This window comes from Semicossyphus pulcher, unplaced genomic scaffold (genome assembly GCF_022749685.1).
Source record: "Semicossyphus pulcher isolate SPU_LCO1_2020_fin unplaced genomic scaffold, fSemPul1.0.p SCAF_11, whole genome shotgun sequence".
In the NCBI taxonomy this organism is placed as follows: Eukaryota; Metazoa; Chordata; class Actinopteri; order Labriformes; family Labridae; genus Semicossyphus; species Semicossyphus pulcher.
Window position 1 is genome coordinate 18,181,871 of NW_027211615.1, and position 20,331 is coordinate 18,202,201.

The 20,331-nt window shown below is 42.0% G+C and overlaps 1 protein-coding gene across 1 annotated transcript in view; it reads right to left on the reverse strand.

Moving 5' to 3' along the window:
* Nucleotides 1–1,303: 1,303 nt before the first annotated feature.
* plcb1l (phospholipase C beta 1-like) overlaps nucleotides 1,304–20,331 on the reverse strand; it is a 132,268-nt gene continuing 113,240 nt past the window's right edge. Inside the window, exons 30-33 of the mRNA XM_069687021.1 lie at nucleotides 20,164–20,253; nucleotides 19,982–20,039; nucleotides 19,161–19,247; nucleotides 1,304–3,403 (exon numbers count right to left, since the gene is read on the reverse strand). Coding sequence (XP_069543122.1) covers nucleotides 3,179–3,403; nucleotides 19,161–19,247; nucleotides 19,982–20,039; nucleotides 20,164–20,253 — 460 coding nt within the window. The 3' untranslated portion in view covers nucleotides 1,304–3,178. The remainder of the gene's footprint in view (nucleotides 3,404–19,160; nucleotides 19,248–19,981; nucleotides 20,040–20,163; nucleotides 20,254–20,331) is intronic.

Below are 20,331 nucleotides of genomic sequence, written 5' to 3' on the forward strand. Positions count from 1 at the left end.
GTTGCCGGTATGCATGGAGGCCTCTGAATGGTCACAGTGGTTGTGATGGGCGGCCGGGCTTGTCTTATCTCCTGTTGCCTGTTGGGATTCTGCTGAGGAGCTGAGACTGAGAAGGACACAGTTTATGTAGTCTGGAAAACACACACACACACACACACACACTTGCAGCAGCACTACACACAACTGGAAAATCCCACTTTAAAGCACAAGCTGTGGGGATATAGTACGCTTTTACACTGAAAAACAACATGCACATGCCACAGACACTTACACAATGAGTAACAGCTTTGTGTTGAAGATTAAAAAATGGTCACTGGTCAGGCTCAAAGCAAAAAAAAATGGCAGCAGACAAACTCAAGGCACACGGTAATTTTCCCTTCAACGCTCTGATACATTTCAATATGGCAGGCAACACAAAATTGAGTGGATTTCAAAATAAAAGCCATAATAAAGTGATGAGGCGGATTTTTTCAGGCACAGGATGTACAATAGAAACACTTTCAAAAACATTTACATGCATGTGCACATACCTCATATTCTCAACACACAAGTAGTACTCTATTGCAAGGATAAGTCCACATTATGTAAGCGCGTAGTGACCAACATCCATACATTTGCATGACTCATATGAGTCTTTAAGTCTTTAAGTTGGCGACCAGCGATTCAATCATGGACGTGATTGAATTCATTTTCCTCTTAGGGCTATTTTGATCATGCTGTTACCTAGGTGAGGATAGGAAGTAGGTCATCAAGGCTTCCCCCACTTCCCCCTGGCCCGGAGTGAGACGTATACCATACATACATACATGCAGTACAAACGCGCCACAGTCGCAACACACAAGCGGCCAAACACACTCTTATGTGCTCTGCTTTCTTGTTATCATTGTTAACAGTCTTTTCTATTGCGCTCTTATTCTTTTTTTCTCTGCTGTTATTATGCAGCCTTTTCTTTGTTGAAAAGACAGAAGGCAAAACATTGAAATCTCTTTTTCCAAGTAAGATAAAAAAGGCATGACATGACGATGAAAAGTGACAAACACAACCCTCAATTAAGGACTGGATAAACAAAAGGATAAGACATTACACGTCCAGAGGAACAGTTGGATGATTGAATAATAGAGGGTGATGGAGATCTACTAAAACAAAGAAAACAAACCACTGAATAAATGACTTACTACTAATAATTTTCACATAAACAGACATGAAATTAAAAAAAACAAAAGTGAAAACACAACTTTAGGTTCGACCAATGACAAATCAAAAGACACAAAACTCCACTCCAGCAAAGTACAATAATAGCCACATTTATTTAATTACAGGCAAATTCCCTTTACACTATTTTTTTTTTTTTTTTATCAACTTCATGTTTTATCCTTAATGTCATACATACATTTACATTTCCAGAGTGCATACACGTACGTTGAAAGGGAGGGGGGGGGAAAGAGGGGGGGCTGTTAAATAAAGTGGTTCAAGACATAAAAGGAGGATGCCTCGCATTTCTCATGAGACACATGTCAAATACTGCTCGTCACAAGCATTACTCAGTAGTGGTACTGTACTTAAAAAGTGCACACGGTCTAGTCAATATCAGACAGCTTCATATTATAATAGAATATAATGGCAATATAAACAATGTTGCATTTCACACATTCAACATCAAACAAGGCAAACCTATTCAAAGGCACAGGACTCTCACATCAACATCATCGTTTTAAAAAGTAGTCTGTACTTACATGTAAGGTAGTCCTACACTTTCAACGTTTTTTTTTGTTTTTTTTACAGCTGAAATATGAATTTATATCAAATGACCCGTGAGTGAAATGGCACTGGACAGGCAGGAAGTCAAAAACACTTCCGTGTGAGTTCTGAATTGGGCACAGTTTCTACGTTAAAGGGGAAAAAGTGAATTTATTCATTACATCATGTTAACGCTGGTGTTTGTCAGATATGGACGGAGGGTTTGGGGTGTGTTTAAACACAAGTTAACTACTTCTCTGCTTCCAACAGCTTAATATTCTGTGTGAGAATAATGCCAGTTGGACCACATATTTCCTGAAGTCTCAGGCATCTGCTCTGTGTACTGGGGAACTGCACACACTCTAAGTACACAATGAGCCAGTTAAGAGGAAGGCCTTTTCTATAAAACAGCAGCAGGATCCTCTTCTTCTGTTTGTATCCTGGTGCGACTGTTTGAATTTAAGGGAAGATCACCTGTTAGCTCGGGCCAGCTAATGGTTGCTAATTTAAGTCCTGTACATTTTACGCCACAGTGATGTATCAAGCCACATCGTGTCCAAACTGTTTTGCAGGTTTCCTTGAAATGTTTCAGAGAAAAAATAGATTTACAATAATAAACGTCTCTGCTACAGAGCTACATTTACAGTTGTTCAAACACATGCAGATACTGTACAAAGCTCTTTCCCTTCACACCTCTCTGGGCAGAATCGCCCAAAAACAACCAACCAACCAAAAACCAGCCGAAAATAAAAGATTGACAGGGCATTGCCAATATCATACAAACCAAATAATGGTTAAAAAACGATGGGTTTAAAACAAAATAGCAGCAACACATAGGCTTAGTTCTGTGAGAACAAAATGGAGAAGCCACCAGTGCTTCTGGGTTAAAGTAAAAGAGTTACATAGTTACGTAGTGAGCCTTCAGTGCAAATAAGTAAGGGTGAGTCTAATCTTATAAAGACGGAAGCTTTAAAGGCTGAAGATGCAGTGGTTTCTCTACAGGACACGCTGACTCCACTTCACTGTATGTAACCTCAAAATCTTGGCACCACACCTTACATTGCTATCACTCCTGTCAATATCATGATGATAAAAAATAATCAAAAGAAACTACTCCTTCTGTGCAATAGTTCAAGTAAGTTATTTCCTGCGAATCGTTAGTGCTTCATGACACATCCTGTGGCCGTACCGAAAGAGACGACAACACAAAGGTGACATATAAATACACAAAATGTTACTATTTACATCAAACAGGTTTTCCAGACAGGACTGCACTCCACGCAGAGAGGACCTCTACTCACCAGTCCAGGCTCAGATTTGATCTAATCCTCCCATTGGTTAAAAACAGGACCAAAGTTGGAGCAGTCTCATCCTAGATCTGTTGTTCAAACACATCCACCAATCAGTGTCCAGTGTGAAGCAAGGCGCCGAGGTCAGAGCTCTAAAGGGGCGTGTCGTAGACTCGTTCCGACGAGCCCTCCTCCGTGTCGTCCTCTGACTGCGACGCCTTGTGGTTGAGCTTCTCCGTCGTTGAGGAGGAAACGAGGCTCCCGTGGACTCCATCGTCGTTAAGCTTGGTCTTGCTGCTGTCCTGAACAAACTCCTGGATCTCCACGGGGAGTCGCCTAAATTTGTCCTGGTACTCCTGGTCCAGATCGGTCTGCAGCTGTGGAGGAAGAAAACACAGATGTCAGCGAAGAGGAAAAAAAAGATGTAATTTACTCCACAATATTAGTACTTTTAATGATATTACAGAGTTTTGCAGCTTGTTTAAGACAGACAGCAGAGCAGGTTTAGTCAATATTGTCACACAAATATCTTTTTATGACAAGAACAAAAAATCCCTGTGGAGGTTTTGGAAACTAAATGAGACATTATGTCCTCTGTTTCATTGCCAATATTTCCTTGAGCAAGAATCCGAACTATCTCTTACATCAGTCGAGGTGCACGGCAGAAAACAGTAGTTGCTGTGTGAGGAAGCACCAAGGCATGAATGTGTAGGACTGTTTCTGAAGCAGTATCACTTTACCAGCACACATAAATGCTCTGAAAGTCAGAGATAAAGATCTGTAAGGTGAACAGATTCTTTAGACCATTTGCATCAACTCTGGCTGTGACAAATGTAGAAAACAGTACCAAGTTAGCTGGACAGATACACAGATTTCCATGCCATGCTGACATTAATGACCCACCCATCCCAACACTTTGGCTTATTTTAGACAACTGTAAAGTTAAAAACATTTCTAATGTTTATACCTATGTTTTCTATTTTCCCTGCCACTTTGATATGATTTGCATGTTACCACGACCAACCAGTCAATGCCAATGGCCAATCAATGATCAGTGAAAAACCTTAAAACTAGGTGGCAAGAAATGGGATGTCGTTAGCATTCATGATACAAAAAACTGGGGCCAACTCATAACTAATGCTATAGCTGCTAAGTGCTCAACTATGTTCACCAGCCAGTCCCTAAATTTGTGTCATGGCAGCTCCTTAAAAGTGAAGCCTAAACATCTCTATCGCCCCCTGCTGACTGGCTGCAGTATAGGCCATAAAGCCCGCCTCCTCCATGTTAACAGATGGGACATGAGTCAAACTATAAAATCAAAATACACGCCAAATACATTTTTCTCAAACATAATTTCTGTCATTATAGTTAGTTCTTATCATGCTGATTTACGTCCAAGTGTTCATTTCACTAAGTTTTGTTTTCATTAGTTATATGATGCAGTAAAAATGATGATTGACAGCTCTGTTGACAAAAACGGCTCCTGCAGCCGATCTGTTCCAGAGTAGAGGAGGAACGGCAAGAGGAGACGTAACTAACACAATAACTTTAGTCATTGAAGTTTCCATATCCATTCATATCTGCTTTAGACCAACACAAGGGATCTTTGCCGTTTTTCAAAGTTAACTGTGTGTTTTAGTAAGTGAAAGGGGCGAGGCCTCAATGCTGTGGCTTCACCAGCCAATCTCTACTGCGCAGACTGGCTCCTACTGCCCATCTTTATATACATACAACCAAAACAATGAGCTGAAAGACACAGAAACGCTGCAGAGTGCAGAAAGAGTTTCCACCAGCTACCAGTGACCCCTTTTACATCACAAAGTTAAAACAACAACAATGATTAAAGCAACTTTAAGATATTTATAGGAATCCTGCTTTATTTTGTCACTCAAACTTGAAACTGAAAAGAAGAAAGGAGGCGGAGAGATAAAAAAGTGATGGTCTTGAACCCTGACATTCAGCACTGAAACAGTACCTTGGTACACCGAGGTAGACTACGATCCCGTCTCCCTCACCTAGAAATGAAAGGAGAGCTGTTTTCTCCCAGGCATAGACGCCCCCAATGATTACAGATGACAAGGTTGTATTCATTTCATTGTGAGCCAATAATTGCTGTAATGCTGATTTCTCTGTTTAACTACCCGGCTGGCTCCCATGGGAGAGCAGTAATTAAAAGAAAAGCCGCTAAGATGAATGGTGTCAGAGTCTCGCAGCTCGATACAGCCACGTCAGCATTATGAGAGGTCGAAAATACCTGTACGTCTGGAGAGGATTTATCTGGGATCCATATTGTGTCTGAGAGGTCTTTGATAATTGAACATGGCCCACTTTAGATTCACACCCAACTTCGAACCCCAAAAGTGAACACAAAGGCATCATAATAGAGTAAGGTTGGCGATAATTGGTGCTATAAATCTGCAAAAAGTTTGAGACATAGACACTCCGGCATGAACTTTGGATCGAAAAAAATTAGAAACACAAAGCCTAATTCCCTTGGATGAATTCATCTCCATCTAGCCTCCAATTAATACGGCAGCCAAGCATTCAAAGCTGGCAGAGAGGAGCCCTAAATCGTTCAAGAAATATTCACAATCCCATTCAAGAATGAGCGAGAGGAGACAGAATGAAGGTCAAGGACCGCCATCCGGCTCTCTCCACTTCCCAATTTTCGGCCCGCTCCACTTCAGCTGAGACGGCAAATCCACTTAATTTAAGAGTGCTGCATTGTAAAAATGAGAAAACTGATTGTTACAAAGCCCTCACAGCACTTTAATGCATCGTTATACAGTAAATCAGATTGATATGGGATCATGGAGATTATGATAATGTATGCGTGTAGGAGGAATGGGCTGGCTAACAAATCTCACTATAGCTTTTAAGTATTGGCGAATGGATCCATAGTATTGAAAGTGTCTGTAAACATTTGCCCAGATTCTTATGCATATTTAATATGTGACAGATATTTCCTGTTAAAAATTATTCTTTTCATCTGAAGACTATTTTACTTGGATAAAGCCTTGTTTTACATACATACATATTTTGTTTATTAAAAGTGTTTTATTACCAAAAACTGATTCCTTACACCAAACCTCAGGTAAAATTTGATCTAAACAAAACAGAGGTTACGGAGGCCGTAAGTGGACATGCATCCATTAATCCTTTTTACTAATTTTTCCCGTCATAACCAGTGATTTCTTGTCGTTTTCTCAAGATCTCGACTTAATTACCTTGCTATCTCAAGATATCAGCGCTGGGTCTCCAGTGATAACGAGTTCATTTTAGTTGTTTTATCGAGATCTTGACTTACTTATCTCGTTATCTCGGGATATACAAAGAAAAAAATGTATCTCATTATCTCTCATTATTCTCGTGATAATGGGCTAATTTTCCCAGGCTAAGTTAAGCCTGTTTCTATGTTTGTTTTGTGCTTTTGCAACTCTGGGAATATTAGTCATGAACTGAAAACCAGCGCTGTTATCTTGAACGAGATAAATAAGTCGAAATTTTTAAAAAACAACTGAAAAATATCACAGGAAAACTAAGTAAATAAAATGTATGGCTGCATGTCCGCTTAGGGCTTCCATAGGAGCTAGCTTTGGTAAGACAAAAGCTCAGATGTTAGTAGATGGGAGTACAGCGCATACTGCTTTTCTCTATTAAATTCTGTTAATGGTTATAGAAACTATGTTAGAAAATGTGTCTGATATTCAGTGGGTTAAAAGCTCATTTTTTCAGTCTGTTTTAAATACAAGATAACTCTCCAGAAATCCACAGGTTTCTTTTCTATTTTGGCTTCTATATTTACTCATTATTATGTCTGTGTATTATAATAGTCCGAGTGTGTGTAATAAAAAGTGAACATGACAGACCAGAGTCAAGTGCAGACTCAATCAGGCTGATAACACTAAAAGCTACTGTACTTGTCGCTGCCTGTGTTTGTCTTAAATGAAGGAGCTCTTGACTTGTGTCTTTCTAATGACGCGAGTGGTACAGCCGAGCCTGATGAGGCCCCCACCAAGCACAGCATCTAAAGGTGACCTTCACAGAAACACGCCTCCCTCACCGTCTCTTCCCTTTCTTTCTCTCTCTCTCTCGGTGGGTCTCATACAGCCAACATCCAGCACATCACAACCAGATGGCTAAAGATGCAACACAACCCGTCTCTCTCTCTCCCCGCTCTGCACTGCGCATGACCTACTTAAGGATGGGACACTCTGTGCATCGTGTGTGTGTGTGTGTGCATGTGTGTATGTACATGTGCAGCCCGCCTTTACCCCGCCTGCTGAGGCGCAAACACCCTCTGATTAAAGCTGTCATTTTTCTCCCATCTGATGACACCCTGGCACATGTGAAGGAGGTGGGAGCAGGGGGCAGAGGAGTCTGAAGGGCACCAGGCAGCTCTCAGAAAGACGTGTGTGTGTGCGTGTGTCACTGCGTGCATGTATGTGTGTCCTCTGCATGTAATCAACAGCTCAGAAGTGAATATCAGCGGCTGTGGAGTGCTGCGGGATGACGACAGCGCCTTATTTTCACCGAAGGGAGAGTCATAAAAAAACGGAAGAAATTATAAAGAATGTTGGATTAGAGAACGGACGAGAGAATCCCCTACCTTCCATCTGACATATTATCAGTCTGGCTGTTAAGAGATTGTCCTGCTATATTGACAATACTGGAAAACAATTCATTAGCCGTAACACAACAGCAAAAGTAAACCTACATTAAACAGGAGTGGTTGCACCAAGAGGAGACAGAACACCAGAGAACTTCTCCCTCTCTCTGTTTCTCTGCAGGTCATGTGATTGACAGTAGACTCTATTAACAGCAGCAGCACAAACAGGTACTCAGGGGCTAAGGAGAGGGCAGACGGTCCACTAATTAAAGTAAAAAATAAACCAGATGTAATAAAATTCCCTTCAGGCGTTGCTGAGATATTGACCTCATGAGAATGGGACAGACCTGACCTTGACATTTGGACTTCCCTCCCTGAGTCCAAGTGGACTTTTGTGCCAAATTTGAAGATATTCCCTCCAGGTGTTCCTGACATATCCTGTTCACAGGAGTGGGGTGAGAATAGTGGCCAGAAAAGTGTTTTTGCAGGACATTATGTCACGGTGGAATTGTGTTGAAATCACAGCGAAGTGTTAGGGTCTCACTGAGGGGAAAAAAATTCCAAAGATTTCGAGAATAAAGTCATAATATTCCGAGAATAAAGTTGTAATATTATGAGAAAAAATGTCATAATTTCATAAGAATTAAGTCGTAATTTTAGGCCATGGTTAGCCTGTATCTTATTTTGAAGGTTAATATCAGAAGAGCATCCAGTCGCCCACGCTAAAATGACTAAGCTCACGAGTCATTTTCAAATAAAATCACTTTTCAGAGTCCTGATAGATATGACAAAGTGGTGCTGATGTTCCTAAAGATTAAGCATATCGTATTTGTGAAACCTATACCAATGTATTGATATATAGATGTTCAGTGTGCTTGCACATCACTAGGTAGGAGATCTAGCATGTATAAACAAAACAAAAGCATTATTACTTCCATGCTACCGGGTGTGTTCAATCAATACAGCGCTGGCTCAAGTTGCGCCAAGCCTTTGGTGCGATCATTTACAAGCATAACTGCACAAGGTGTTCACTGTGAAGGTATACTTCACACGTTCCTCATTTTAGTGCAGGTGGCTGCTGCTCTTCTGATATTTCTAATGTTTAGGCTAACAACAGTCTAAAATTACGACTTTATTCTAATAAAATAACGACGTTATTCTTGTAATATTACAACTTTATTCTCGTAAAATTACGACTTTATTCTAATAAAATTACGATTTAATTTCGTAATATTACGATTTTATTTTTGTAATATTACAACCTTTTCTTTTAACTTCTACTTTTTTTCCCTTTAATGTGGCCCTAATACTCTTTCGTAGAAATAGTGTCAGAAGAAGTGTTCGAAAACAGGAATTATATATCTTTTGAGAGATCACAGTGACCTCTGACCCCAAAAATCTAACCAGTTTATCCTGGTCCAAGTGGACAATTGTGGAAAAAATGGAGTTATTCCCTCTTGGCGTTCTTTTTATATCTCATTCACAAGACTGGGATAAACGGATGAAAGGAAAGACTGGAGATGAGACATACAGACAACTTGAAAAAAATAGAGCCTCCAGCTACAGTTATTGTTTGTGTTGAGGCTTAAAAATACTGTAATGAGGTCAACTGAGTCAACTTTAGAAGTTCCTCGTCTGGTTGAAAACAGCAGTCGTTGTGAAACTAAATGTCACCCATGATGAAAACAAAGTGTGAAAAGTGTATTCGTCTGTTTACTATGTGTGCGTTTGCTTTTGCTGTGTGTACTGTGTCTGTTGCGTGCATACAGTATTGTATACATTAGCATACATGTGTGTGTTTGAGTTTCCGTTTGGACACCGACCAGTCGCACTTTCCAGCCAGCTCTCAAATCTGTCTCTCATCTCTGAAGACCTGTCATCTGTCAACAAACCACACACACGCACACACACATTTCTGCCTTTCTTAAAATACAGCACTCAGTGACCTTCTTCACCAGCTGTCCTCGTTTTGAGAAGCTATCAAGGGAAGCAGAGAAGGCCTCCAAAGAGCCAAATTAATTCTTTGCTTTGAGCCGTGACATAACGCCTGCTGCAGCGCCACGAAAAAACCTTCAGCCCCGCGACACACGCCGCTCCGCATCTACCGACCGCTCGATGAAGAGTCACAATACGAAGGTCTCGGGGAAAGATGCGCTTTGTTTAGCTGCTGCTCCTTTTCAAACCATTTCAATTAATCCCAACACCTTCTGTGACACGCCGACCAACCAGCGGAGTCGAGCCACAGCCTGTGTGATGTACACTGGTGTGTGTGTCCTGACCTTGAGATATACTGCATATCCAAACACAGCCCAATTAGGCCAAACCAAAGATCGCACGTCCAACAGATGAGACGGGGTCACCACCCTGTCAGCATCACAGGCTTTATGAGGAAAAAGGAGCTCCGCCGTGCAATGCATGTTAGTCATGTGTGTGTGTGAAGGAGTGAGCAGCGAGGACGGAGAGTGACATTCCTTCATTTACATTCTTTCCACTGCATTGGTCATAAGTGTGAAAATGAAGTGAGGCAGCCTAACGCAAGAGAAAGGACCAACACAGGTAATGAAAGGGAGAGATGGAGGCAGCAGCTACTTAGAATACGCTGCATGTTCCTTTTCAATCTTCTGTGTGTGTGTGTGTGTGTGTGTGTGTGTGTGTGTGTGTGTACCCTTTTCTGACTCCTCTCACATTTCTTTGATTCTTCTCTTCAGGTTCAGGAATTTAAAAAAACACTCCTGCATACCTTCACCATGCACATGCAGTTTTCCCTAAAAGGATTGGTTTAGTAGGGAGGGTGTGAAATGTGTTCGGTAATATATCAATTCAGATGTAGGTTGTAAATTAAAGATGCTACATTTGGCATGTGTTAAGCCTCTGTAGTCCCCAGGTGGTGGAACGAGCTACCAAACTCCATTCAGTCCAACTTTAAGAAACAGCTAAAGACCCAGCTCTTTCATGAACACTTCTACACTTCATGATAGTGATATAATAATAATAATAATAATAATAATAATAGGAACTATTACAACAATGAATCAGCATCAGAGGTTAAAAGCAGGTACAAAGGTGGGTCAGGTCGGTACAGTCTCAGATGTGTTGGGGTAGAGAGTTCCAGAGGGAAGGGGCAGCTATGGAGAATGCTGTCACCCCAGGTTCGGTGCTTGGTTCTTTATTGAGGATGTTGATGATGTTGTTGTTGTTGATGATGATTAAGATGATGATCATAAGTGCTTGTACACACCATGTGCACTTCCTGTTGGCACCAGTGTCCGATCGCACTTGAAGCTGTTTGTTGGCACTTACTGACCTCGTTCCCTCCTGTCTTGATCATTGCTTGTGTTGTATTAACTCTCAGACGTACGTCGCTTTGGACAAAAGCGTCTAAATTAAATTGTAAAATTTTAAACAGTGAAAGTAAAAAAATACCCCTTTCCCACCTGAATTTAGCACATTGACGCAGGTTTTTTAGACCCGGGAAGACCCGCTTAATGATTGTCTCTTATCCCATTGCCAGTGAAGTATACTCCTGTCTGTCTCTTTTCTGCTGCGTCACCGTCTGACGTCACAAATGCACCGGAGACAGGATTAGTAAACAGTGGAGATGTTACGGTGGTTAGGTCTTTATTCTATCTATTACTCATTCAGTCCGTTCATCAAACTCGGGGCCGACAAATTTGGAACGATGTTCGAGACGAAGACGGGTGGAATTTGTACTTGAGATTAGCGTGTCAACACGGGTTTTGTGTTCCCATCAATGGCGAACAGAGCCGAGGCGATAATTACACGGGTCTACTGCAGAGTCATTTGACCCGGGTCTGAATGCCGATTGTAACCTTTCCCACTAAGCAAAAAAGACGAGTGTTAGTGGGTGTTAAAAGGTTAGCGACTCAAGAGTGACCTCTGAAACACTGAACATACAGTCGCTATTTGATTAATTTCTAATATATAATTAATATTGCAGCTTTAATCTGTTCTGCCTGTTGTTACAGACAATGTTATTATTTAGTAAAAGCCTTCTCTTGTGTTACAGTAAACAGAATAAACATATTGGATATTATTTTCCCTGATTTCTCAAGTTCCAGTATTTGCTCTTGTATCACACTTCTGCTGCAGAGCGGTCCAGCAAATTTCTTGGATAATAAAGTTTGATGGCAAAAAATCAAGTGTTTAGACTAAAAAATCTTCAGCACTGTTATAAATTTTTGCCAATAATACTTATCTTTAAAGAAAGAACAGTTATAATATTATTTTTGGTACGACGCTACACACGAGTGCTTTCTCATGTCCTTACATGCATCCAACAAACTTGGCGGTGCAGTCCAAACTGTTCCATCTTGTCCTCGCTAACATACTGTACTGTAACACTTTAACCCGTAACATCCTCCATATTTACTGTCACTGCTTTTAGCTGCTCCCACCTCCTCTAAAAGGTGGCTCATGCTGCCGCCACAAACCTCCAAACCGCACTCAAGGGAGGATACTTTGCAGCAGGAGTTCAGCAGTGAACGTTCCTTCGACAGAGCACAACCCTGGAGAGCTTCATTAGCACATGTGGGCATACATAATGAACCCGCATGCACTGATCTGAAATAGCAGCTAGCATAATAGAGCAGAAGAGTAACCAAGCGTGCAACATGTACGCGCGCTCACACATTCACAATGGATTTTATTTCACTGTCTCTGGTCTGCACTCAGTGTTCCCTGTGGGGATCGTGTGTGTGTGTGTGTGTGTGTGTGTGTGTGCGTGTGTGTGTGTGTGTGTGTGTGTACGGGCACAAGTGCATTATTGATGCAAACCTGGCAGGCAGGGACGATGCAGATCAAAGCCTGATGAGGGAACATAGTGGCCACCCCTATATCATTGAGAGAGAGACAGAGGGAGAGAGAGGGTGGCCACAAGCTTGCTCTCTTCCTCTTCCCCTCCAGACCTCCTTGTCTCCTCTAACCTGTTTGCTCCCCCTCCCTTCATCCCTCCTCCTCCTCCTCCTCCTCGTCCTCCTCGTCCTCCTCCTCTCGCTTTCTTCCACCTCCAGTAACCATCCTGGGATTGCGTCATGAGGACTCGCTTCCAAATTAACAGATTGCAGAGAGTCATGAAGGGTAGAGGAGAATATGAGAGGTGGGGAGGGGTGGAGTGGGGGACCCGAGTTTCCATGACGACCACACAGGACTCCTGCTTGCAGAACGAACGTGTGTGTGTGTGCTTGTACATGTGCGGTTGTGTGCGTTGGTCAAGGCTTGCACGGTGGGGAGACACCGTCAGATTTTCGGTGCTTTGCAGTGAAATGAATGTGGATTCTAACGCCACACAGACACACAAATGTACATCAACACAAATTGTTGTGAAACATTATCACTATTTCTTTCTTTCACAGCCCAAAAACGGTGTGTGTGAGGGGATGACTGATGCACAGGAAGTGCGACACGGCCAGGTTAGTCTGTGAAACCGTGATTCCTTTTGATTCGATTTCAATCTTGTCCGTCCTTTTATAAAAAAAAAAATTAAAAAAACGGCAAACAGATAATCACACCAACATGTGGTGAGAATAATTTAAGGTCGACATGGCAAAAATATATTGACCTCATGTATCGACGACAGGTGAAGAAGCAACGTGCCAGGAGAGAGGGGGTCTCGGCCTTGGCCGTCGTGCCAGGCAGTGCCGACTCCTGGAGGGCTTTTTGATTGGATCATTAACAGGACGGTGACACCTGAGTGCACACGCTGAGAGTGACGACAATGTCTCTCTCTTTCTCTTGTCCTTCAATTTAGTACGTGATCCTCAAAGTATCCCAAGCTACAACTTCAACTTACTTACTAAAGATCTTAATTATGCAAAAGTCAGAGCTAAAGGTGACACACGGCTTACATTTTGCATCCCCTTAGCTTGACATAGTTAAGATTTCTTTAAGTAAGCTGGCTCGACAAAAGCCTGAAACCATAGGTAGAGATAACAGGTAATGATGAAGGTGGTTATGAACTGTCTGTTAACTCAGGCTTTCTGCTTCAGGCTCTGTGCATTCACAGAAAGAGGGGAGTTTTACGCGCCATTTGTTGCCTCTTCCGTACAAAAAGTGGCGATCACCGGCTGTCTGCTTCAGCCAGACTGTTTAAATGAGAAGCGGATGAAATTTAAAGTGATAATTTAACCTGAAGCAAACTGGTAAAAACGAAAACGGGGTGGGGTCATGTTAGATACATCACTAACTGGCTCTGTGATGTGATGCGATGTTTAGAATACGTGCTAAACTCTAAACTCTAAACATGTGTGTGCTCAACTAATCTCTATTTATAGTTGTTGGCACTGTTGGTAGGGACGTGGATTTCCGGGAAGGAAAGTGTTTCCGTTTAATATACGCTTGTAGTCTGAGTAATATCGACCAATCACGTATCAGCAGGCTGCGGCGCATGCAGGAAAAACAGTCCGTGAGGAGAGCAAAAGCAGGCAGAACATAATCCACCGTAATGCCATCCCGGCTCCCATCAGCGTGATCTGACAACGATTTAGCTTCTGATTAATCTCTATAAACAGACATCTGCAGCAAGTTCAGCTAACAATCCGTTCTAGATCTTAAATCTGTGTCACGAAAGCCGTTCAGCGTTCAGATTTCCCGACTTCCTCGAATGCATCAGAACGATCCGACCTCCGTTAAGGGAAGACCCGTTGGTAACAAGTAAATCACAAGAAAATTGGTTCTCTTTCTGTAACAATGCAACACGTGGAAAAGGAAGTCTCGACAGGAAGTCGTTTATCGCATACCGCCCGGCACCGGTGTCCCCAGAGGCTGTATCGTCTCAGACTATAGCCGATGGGATCGGAGATTGAGGCTCAACAGACCCGGCAAAGCCTCTAATCTCGTTTCATAGTACACCTCAGGGTGGGGGACTATTTTTTTCATTGCTTAGCACATGTATCAAGAGCAACTTTCAACACCAAAGACACCATGAAGGCAGCATTTTCATTCTATGCACTTTACAAAGGTGTTTTCTTTTTCTTTCTCTTAGCCATGGCGGCTGTTATCACGATGACAGGTTTTGTCACAGAGCTGTCTTTAAGTAAGCTGCTGTCCTAAGTCTCATAAGCTAGCAACAGCCTAAACAGTGATGACACTCATGCATTCGCATATATAGAGAGACATTAGGGTTGAGTTCAGACTCAAGATGCATTCATTTCATGTGTAGGGTAGTAATGAGTTAAAACATCTATGTAAGTGCTAAAAACAATACACAGGGCACTTTGGTAGTGAATGGTGAAAACAGAGACAATTGTGTTTTACAGATATTTGTCGGGACGCGGGACATCCAGCTCAGAACCAGGACACTCCCGGACAAACAAGGACGTCTGGTAACTCTAACTAAGCAGCTCCTTTGCTCATTGCCGACAAGAGCTAATTTTCAGGATGGTACACAATCGTGTACACACACACACACACACACACACACACACACACACACACACACACACACACACACACACACACACACACACACACACACACACACACACACACACACACACACACACAACCACTGTTGTAGTGTGCGGCTCGGCTCTCAGGGTCTCCACCAGGGATGGTTATAGCTGTCCATTAGTGGCTGCTCTGAGCCCAAAGGAGAAACTGGGTCAGAACTGTATGAGAGGGAAAGTATGTTGTATCTTCCTCTCTCTGATTTATGGAGACGAACACACTCTCACTCACAACAAAAGTATTTTTATATTAGCCCTGGCCTGGTTATTTATACCCTGAACCATTAACCCTCATTGGATCTCACCACATCCTGTCCGTCAGCCCTTACGCTCTCTTTGTTTATGTGTCTGTCTGCTGTTGTTTGCATCCATCCAACCAATTAATGACTAACTCTCCTGTGAGCTAATGTGACAGACTCTTCCTCTGCCTCAAATGTAGTTTGGTGGGAAGTGTAACCATACTGAATGGATGGCATTCATCAATGTGAGAGCATTAATTACACGAGCCAAGTGCTTCACAAAGACTCATATTCATCGCACTCACATGCACAGATGGTATCGGAGCTGCTATGCAAGGCCAATGACCTGCTCATTGGGAGCACTTTTGGGTTCAGCGTTCTGCTCAAGGACATTTCAGCATGATATTATGCAGAGCTGAAGAATTAGACCTAACACAGCTGTCTGCAAACTACATTTAAGAAGGCGTTGTTGGGGGCAGAGTGGTGCAGTGCAAAATGGGAAAATGTAACATGAGTCGTATTGTTTAATGATAGAATGATATTGTTAAGCTGTTTATTAAGTGAAAGTTGTAGGAGCAGCTAATTTAGATTCACGTTAGAAACACGTAAAGCTGTCAGGATTCAGTCGAATAATAAGCCCTGCCTATCTAAGTCTATTCTAAAAGTAAAGGGCATTTAGACAGGGGTATCTGACAGGGTTAAGTAGAGGGGAAAATAAATGAAATGTGAAATTAGGGCTGACAAAAACTGGTTCTAGTCTAGTAGAGGTATATACCCATCAGCCATCACATTATGACCACCTGCCTAATATAGTGTAGGTCCCCATTTTGCTACCAGAACAGCCCTGAGGTATCTGCATTGTGATGCTCACATGCTCATTGTAGGCGCTTTCAGCCATGGACAGGGGTCAGCATGGGCACCATGACCACCACTACCGGCTATGTGACCCCACACGCAACAAACTGTGATGCACTGTGTTCTGACACCTTTCAATCTGAACCAGCATTAACTTTTTTTTTAGCAGTTTAAGCTAGAGTAACTCTTCTATTGGACTAGACCACACGGGCCAGCCTTTGCTCCCCATGTGCATCAATGAGCCTTGGCCGTCCATGACTCATTCACTGGCTCACTGGCTTTCATTCCTTGGACCACTTTGGAAGGTACTGACCACTGCACCGATGCTCTGTCTTCTAGCCATCAGAATTTGGCCCTTGTCAAGGTCGCTCACATCCTCACGCTCGCCCATTTTTCAACTTTAAGGACAAATGTTCACTTGCTGCCTAACATATCCCTCCCACTGACAGGTGCTTTTGTAATGAGAAAATCAATGTTATTCACTTTACCTGTCAGTGATCATAATGTTATGGCTGATTGGTGTAAAGCAGTAGTATTATACCATATTGAATGGTTATACAGCTACATTGACAGAACCAGAAACCCTGAGCAGCCTCAGTGATTACAGCCTGGTTGCTGTCTTTCCTTTAGATATTTAAGGGCAGTCTGAACACCCCCATGTTCCTTTAGGTTTTTTGTCACAAGATTTTACATTAATGTCATTAAACAGAAATGCTCTTTGATTGTTATTCCAGCAGTGTAGGCAGCCTGAGTCTTTCAACAAACACAACCCCAGGTATGCCCTGCCTGCTGTCTCCAGAGTCGTGTCCTCTGACCCCTCACACACATTTTGCCTACAGATGTCTGTTGTTGAAGAGAACAGCTTATCACAGGGAAGGTTGATTACTGTGTAATACATTTAGCATGGTCTGGGTGTAGATTTAGAGAAATGATTGTGGCAGTGGGTCAGATGATGGATCATCAGATATTGTGGGAAACAAGCAGAAAGACAACGACTGAAACGCTGCAGCGATCAGCAAAAGAAAACATCTCTGGAAACCTGCTGAGCTTTAATGTTTATCAGACCCTGATCATTCTGTTCGTACAGCTCATGTCAGCTCAGTTTAAAATCATTGTTCTTCAGATGTCATCGACAAGAATACTCTAGCAACTATTAAAAGCTGATGACGATGATTTACACAAGCAGGTTATTAAAAGACGAAAAGAATCATCTCTGACTCCCTCCGCCCGTTCTGTGTTTTACATACTACACTCTGGACAGCATTTTAGTGTCACTACTTTCTTCCTCCAAACTGCAGTTGTGTGGAAAAAATGCAAAAGACAGAGTGTACGTGAGCTGTGGGGCTGGATGTCTACACTGCACCTCCCACACTCGACTCCGAGTGGTTTCAAAGGAACAAGGAGCTGTCACTGTGAGAGTGGGTGGTTACAGAGCTGTCTCCAACAGAACACTCCTCATTTAAGCCCGTCTTTAAAAAAAAAAAAACACTACACACCACCTCGAGAGCAGACCTGGTAAACGTACACTTTGCTCTTCATTTGACGAGACGAGTAAAAACATGATCGGAGGGAAACATCAGAGTGTCTTCTTGGCAGGCGGAGGTAATCTTAATTATACTGGCAGGGAGCTGTGAGACGGTTTGTGCTGAATTAGTTTGAAAATCTTGTTAAAAATATTATCAGAGGGATCAAGAAGAGAAGTGAGAATGGAAAACATAACTTTGTGTTGAGTGGATTTACTGGGAGCACAAACTACATATTTATTGTTAGTATAATGGTTTAATATGACAAATATCTGACAAATGAGTTAACGATGCCTCATGATAGCGGACTAAATGTTACTGCAATGCCTGCTTTTAAAAGAACATACTATTAAAATGGTTTGATGTACCGTACTGATAACCCCAAATGCTGAAGTTCTTCCCTTTCACACTCACATCGACACACAGGATTAAATTCAAGCGCTCCAACTGTGGTGTGATCTCACTATACACAAGCCAATCTGCTGCCCCTGTTATGCTGTTATGCTGCAATGCTACGCAGCTCTACAGCCACACTGTCTTTGTCGCTCTCGGGAGGACATAATTCTAATAATTAATACAGTATTTTTGCCTGGTAGGTGTCAGCCATATCAGAGATGCAGTGCACATTCGCTTGTTGCCAGACAGCATTAGCCCAGGTGTATGAATATTAATACTACCACACTGATGCTGTGTTAATGCTGAACGCTCAGATGCAATAAAGGTCTTACCATGCTCTTCAGCTGCACATTCATCCTACAATGACATGACAGTGACAAAGATGTGCAGCTTATACAGGGAAAGAATCCATGCTAAAGCACACTATAGCATCCACGTCACTATAAATATATATGATCTATGTGTAGTAGATAATAGAGGAAAGAAGATCTACTGTATATTTCAACCAATAACCAGCTCTCACTAGTACACTGACTCATTTGCATATTAGTGTTTAAAATGTATGAAACCACATAAAGTACGGCAGATATTGGTCGATAAAACCTTAGTGACATGTTGCACAGGGGCTAACATTTTGCAAACAAGTGCTAAAGCCATGTCTCACTAAACCTGGGCCAGCTCGCCCCCTGGTGGTGAACGTGAACAGCACAGTTAAAGATCTACTTTGGTTCAAGGACATTTTACTCGCTTTTTTGTTTCTATTCACAGCTTATGAAACATCTGTGTTGTCCAGCCATTATGTACAGAGCAAAACAAATGATCTGTTTAAAAACACACAAGTGACTAAAGGGATTGTTTTTTTGCACATTCAAGGACCCACAGATATAATGGACCCCTGCCTTTGCAACCTGGACACCCTGATATTGGATCCTGCCACGCAACAAACCAGTACCTTATAAAGTGCGCTACAATAAATAAAAAAAATATCAGTATACAGTGTCAACAAACACATCACTAAAGAAGAGTTCACTTAAATTTGAGTCACTTACCTTCGGCCTTTCATCTAAGATCTGCTGGCGGATGTCCTTGTGCTTCTCCAGTAGTCTCTCCTGTCTTTTACTCTGTGCGTCTTCTAACTACACACACACAAACAAACACACACAAATAAGTACGCAGAGATGCTATTTGGTCTTTGAATGTCATTAATAACATTACTGCTTCAAAAATAATTATAGACCCCCTCCAGTGAAAATCCCGTGTTTAACCTTGTAAACATCTCCATGTGGTGTTCTTCATGTGCTACAAGACATATCAGGGACAACATAAGCAGTCATGTCCATGGCTGTGAACTGCAGTGTACCAAGGACATGCTGAACAACACGTTTTCAGATTGGCAGCTTTGAGACGTCACAAACCTAAGGAGCCAATCCTGTTAATGGACGGGGTGACGCTATGCATATCATTAAGTGCAACCTATGGCAACCACTTCGGCGATGCCCGTGCCAGCAGTAACCGTCATCGTAACTTTTGCAAACTCACTACTGACTACTAACGCTAACGTTACTACTGCTAATTACTACATTTCAAGCTAGCTTGTTGCCACTAAACGATGGCATAGATGGGTTTTGTTTTCAGCCATAATTTTACAAAAGGAGAAACGTAGTGGAAGCAGAGAATTTTACATGTCTTAAAACATGACTGGAGCTGGTCTTTAAGTACTGTAGGTAGTGTCATATTAGATGAGTGAATAATGTTTTGAATAGAACTGTGTAACTTTAACTGAAGAATGGCATTATTAGCATATTAAATGGTTGTATCCATCAGGGACAATACTTTCTTTATCGAACCACAGCCAGACATCCTCTCTTACCCGTTTGATGTACTGCACCACCTCGTTCACAAACGATCTGTTGATCTCAAGCTTCTCTCTGTGGGGAGAATTTTATCAACAGTCAAGCCGAGCAACTGGTCCTAACAGAGTTTAACCTTTAGCATTTGGTGACATCTAGTGGTCAAACAAATCTATAACAACCTCCAAAGAAAGATACTCACTCTTCTGTCACATTTTTGTCTTTAGATTTAGCTTCATTGATCTTCTCTTGCCGTTTCTTGTCCATTTTCTTCTTCAGATCTTTCTTTTCTCTACAGACGATGAGATGATGACAGAGGAAAATATAAATAGAATAAAAATTAATGATCCCTTTTGTGTATGTGTCAACG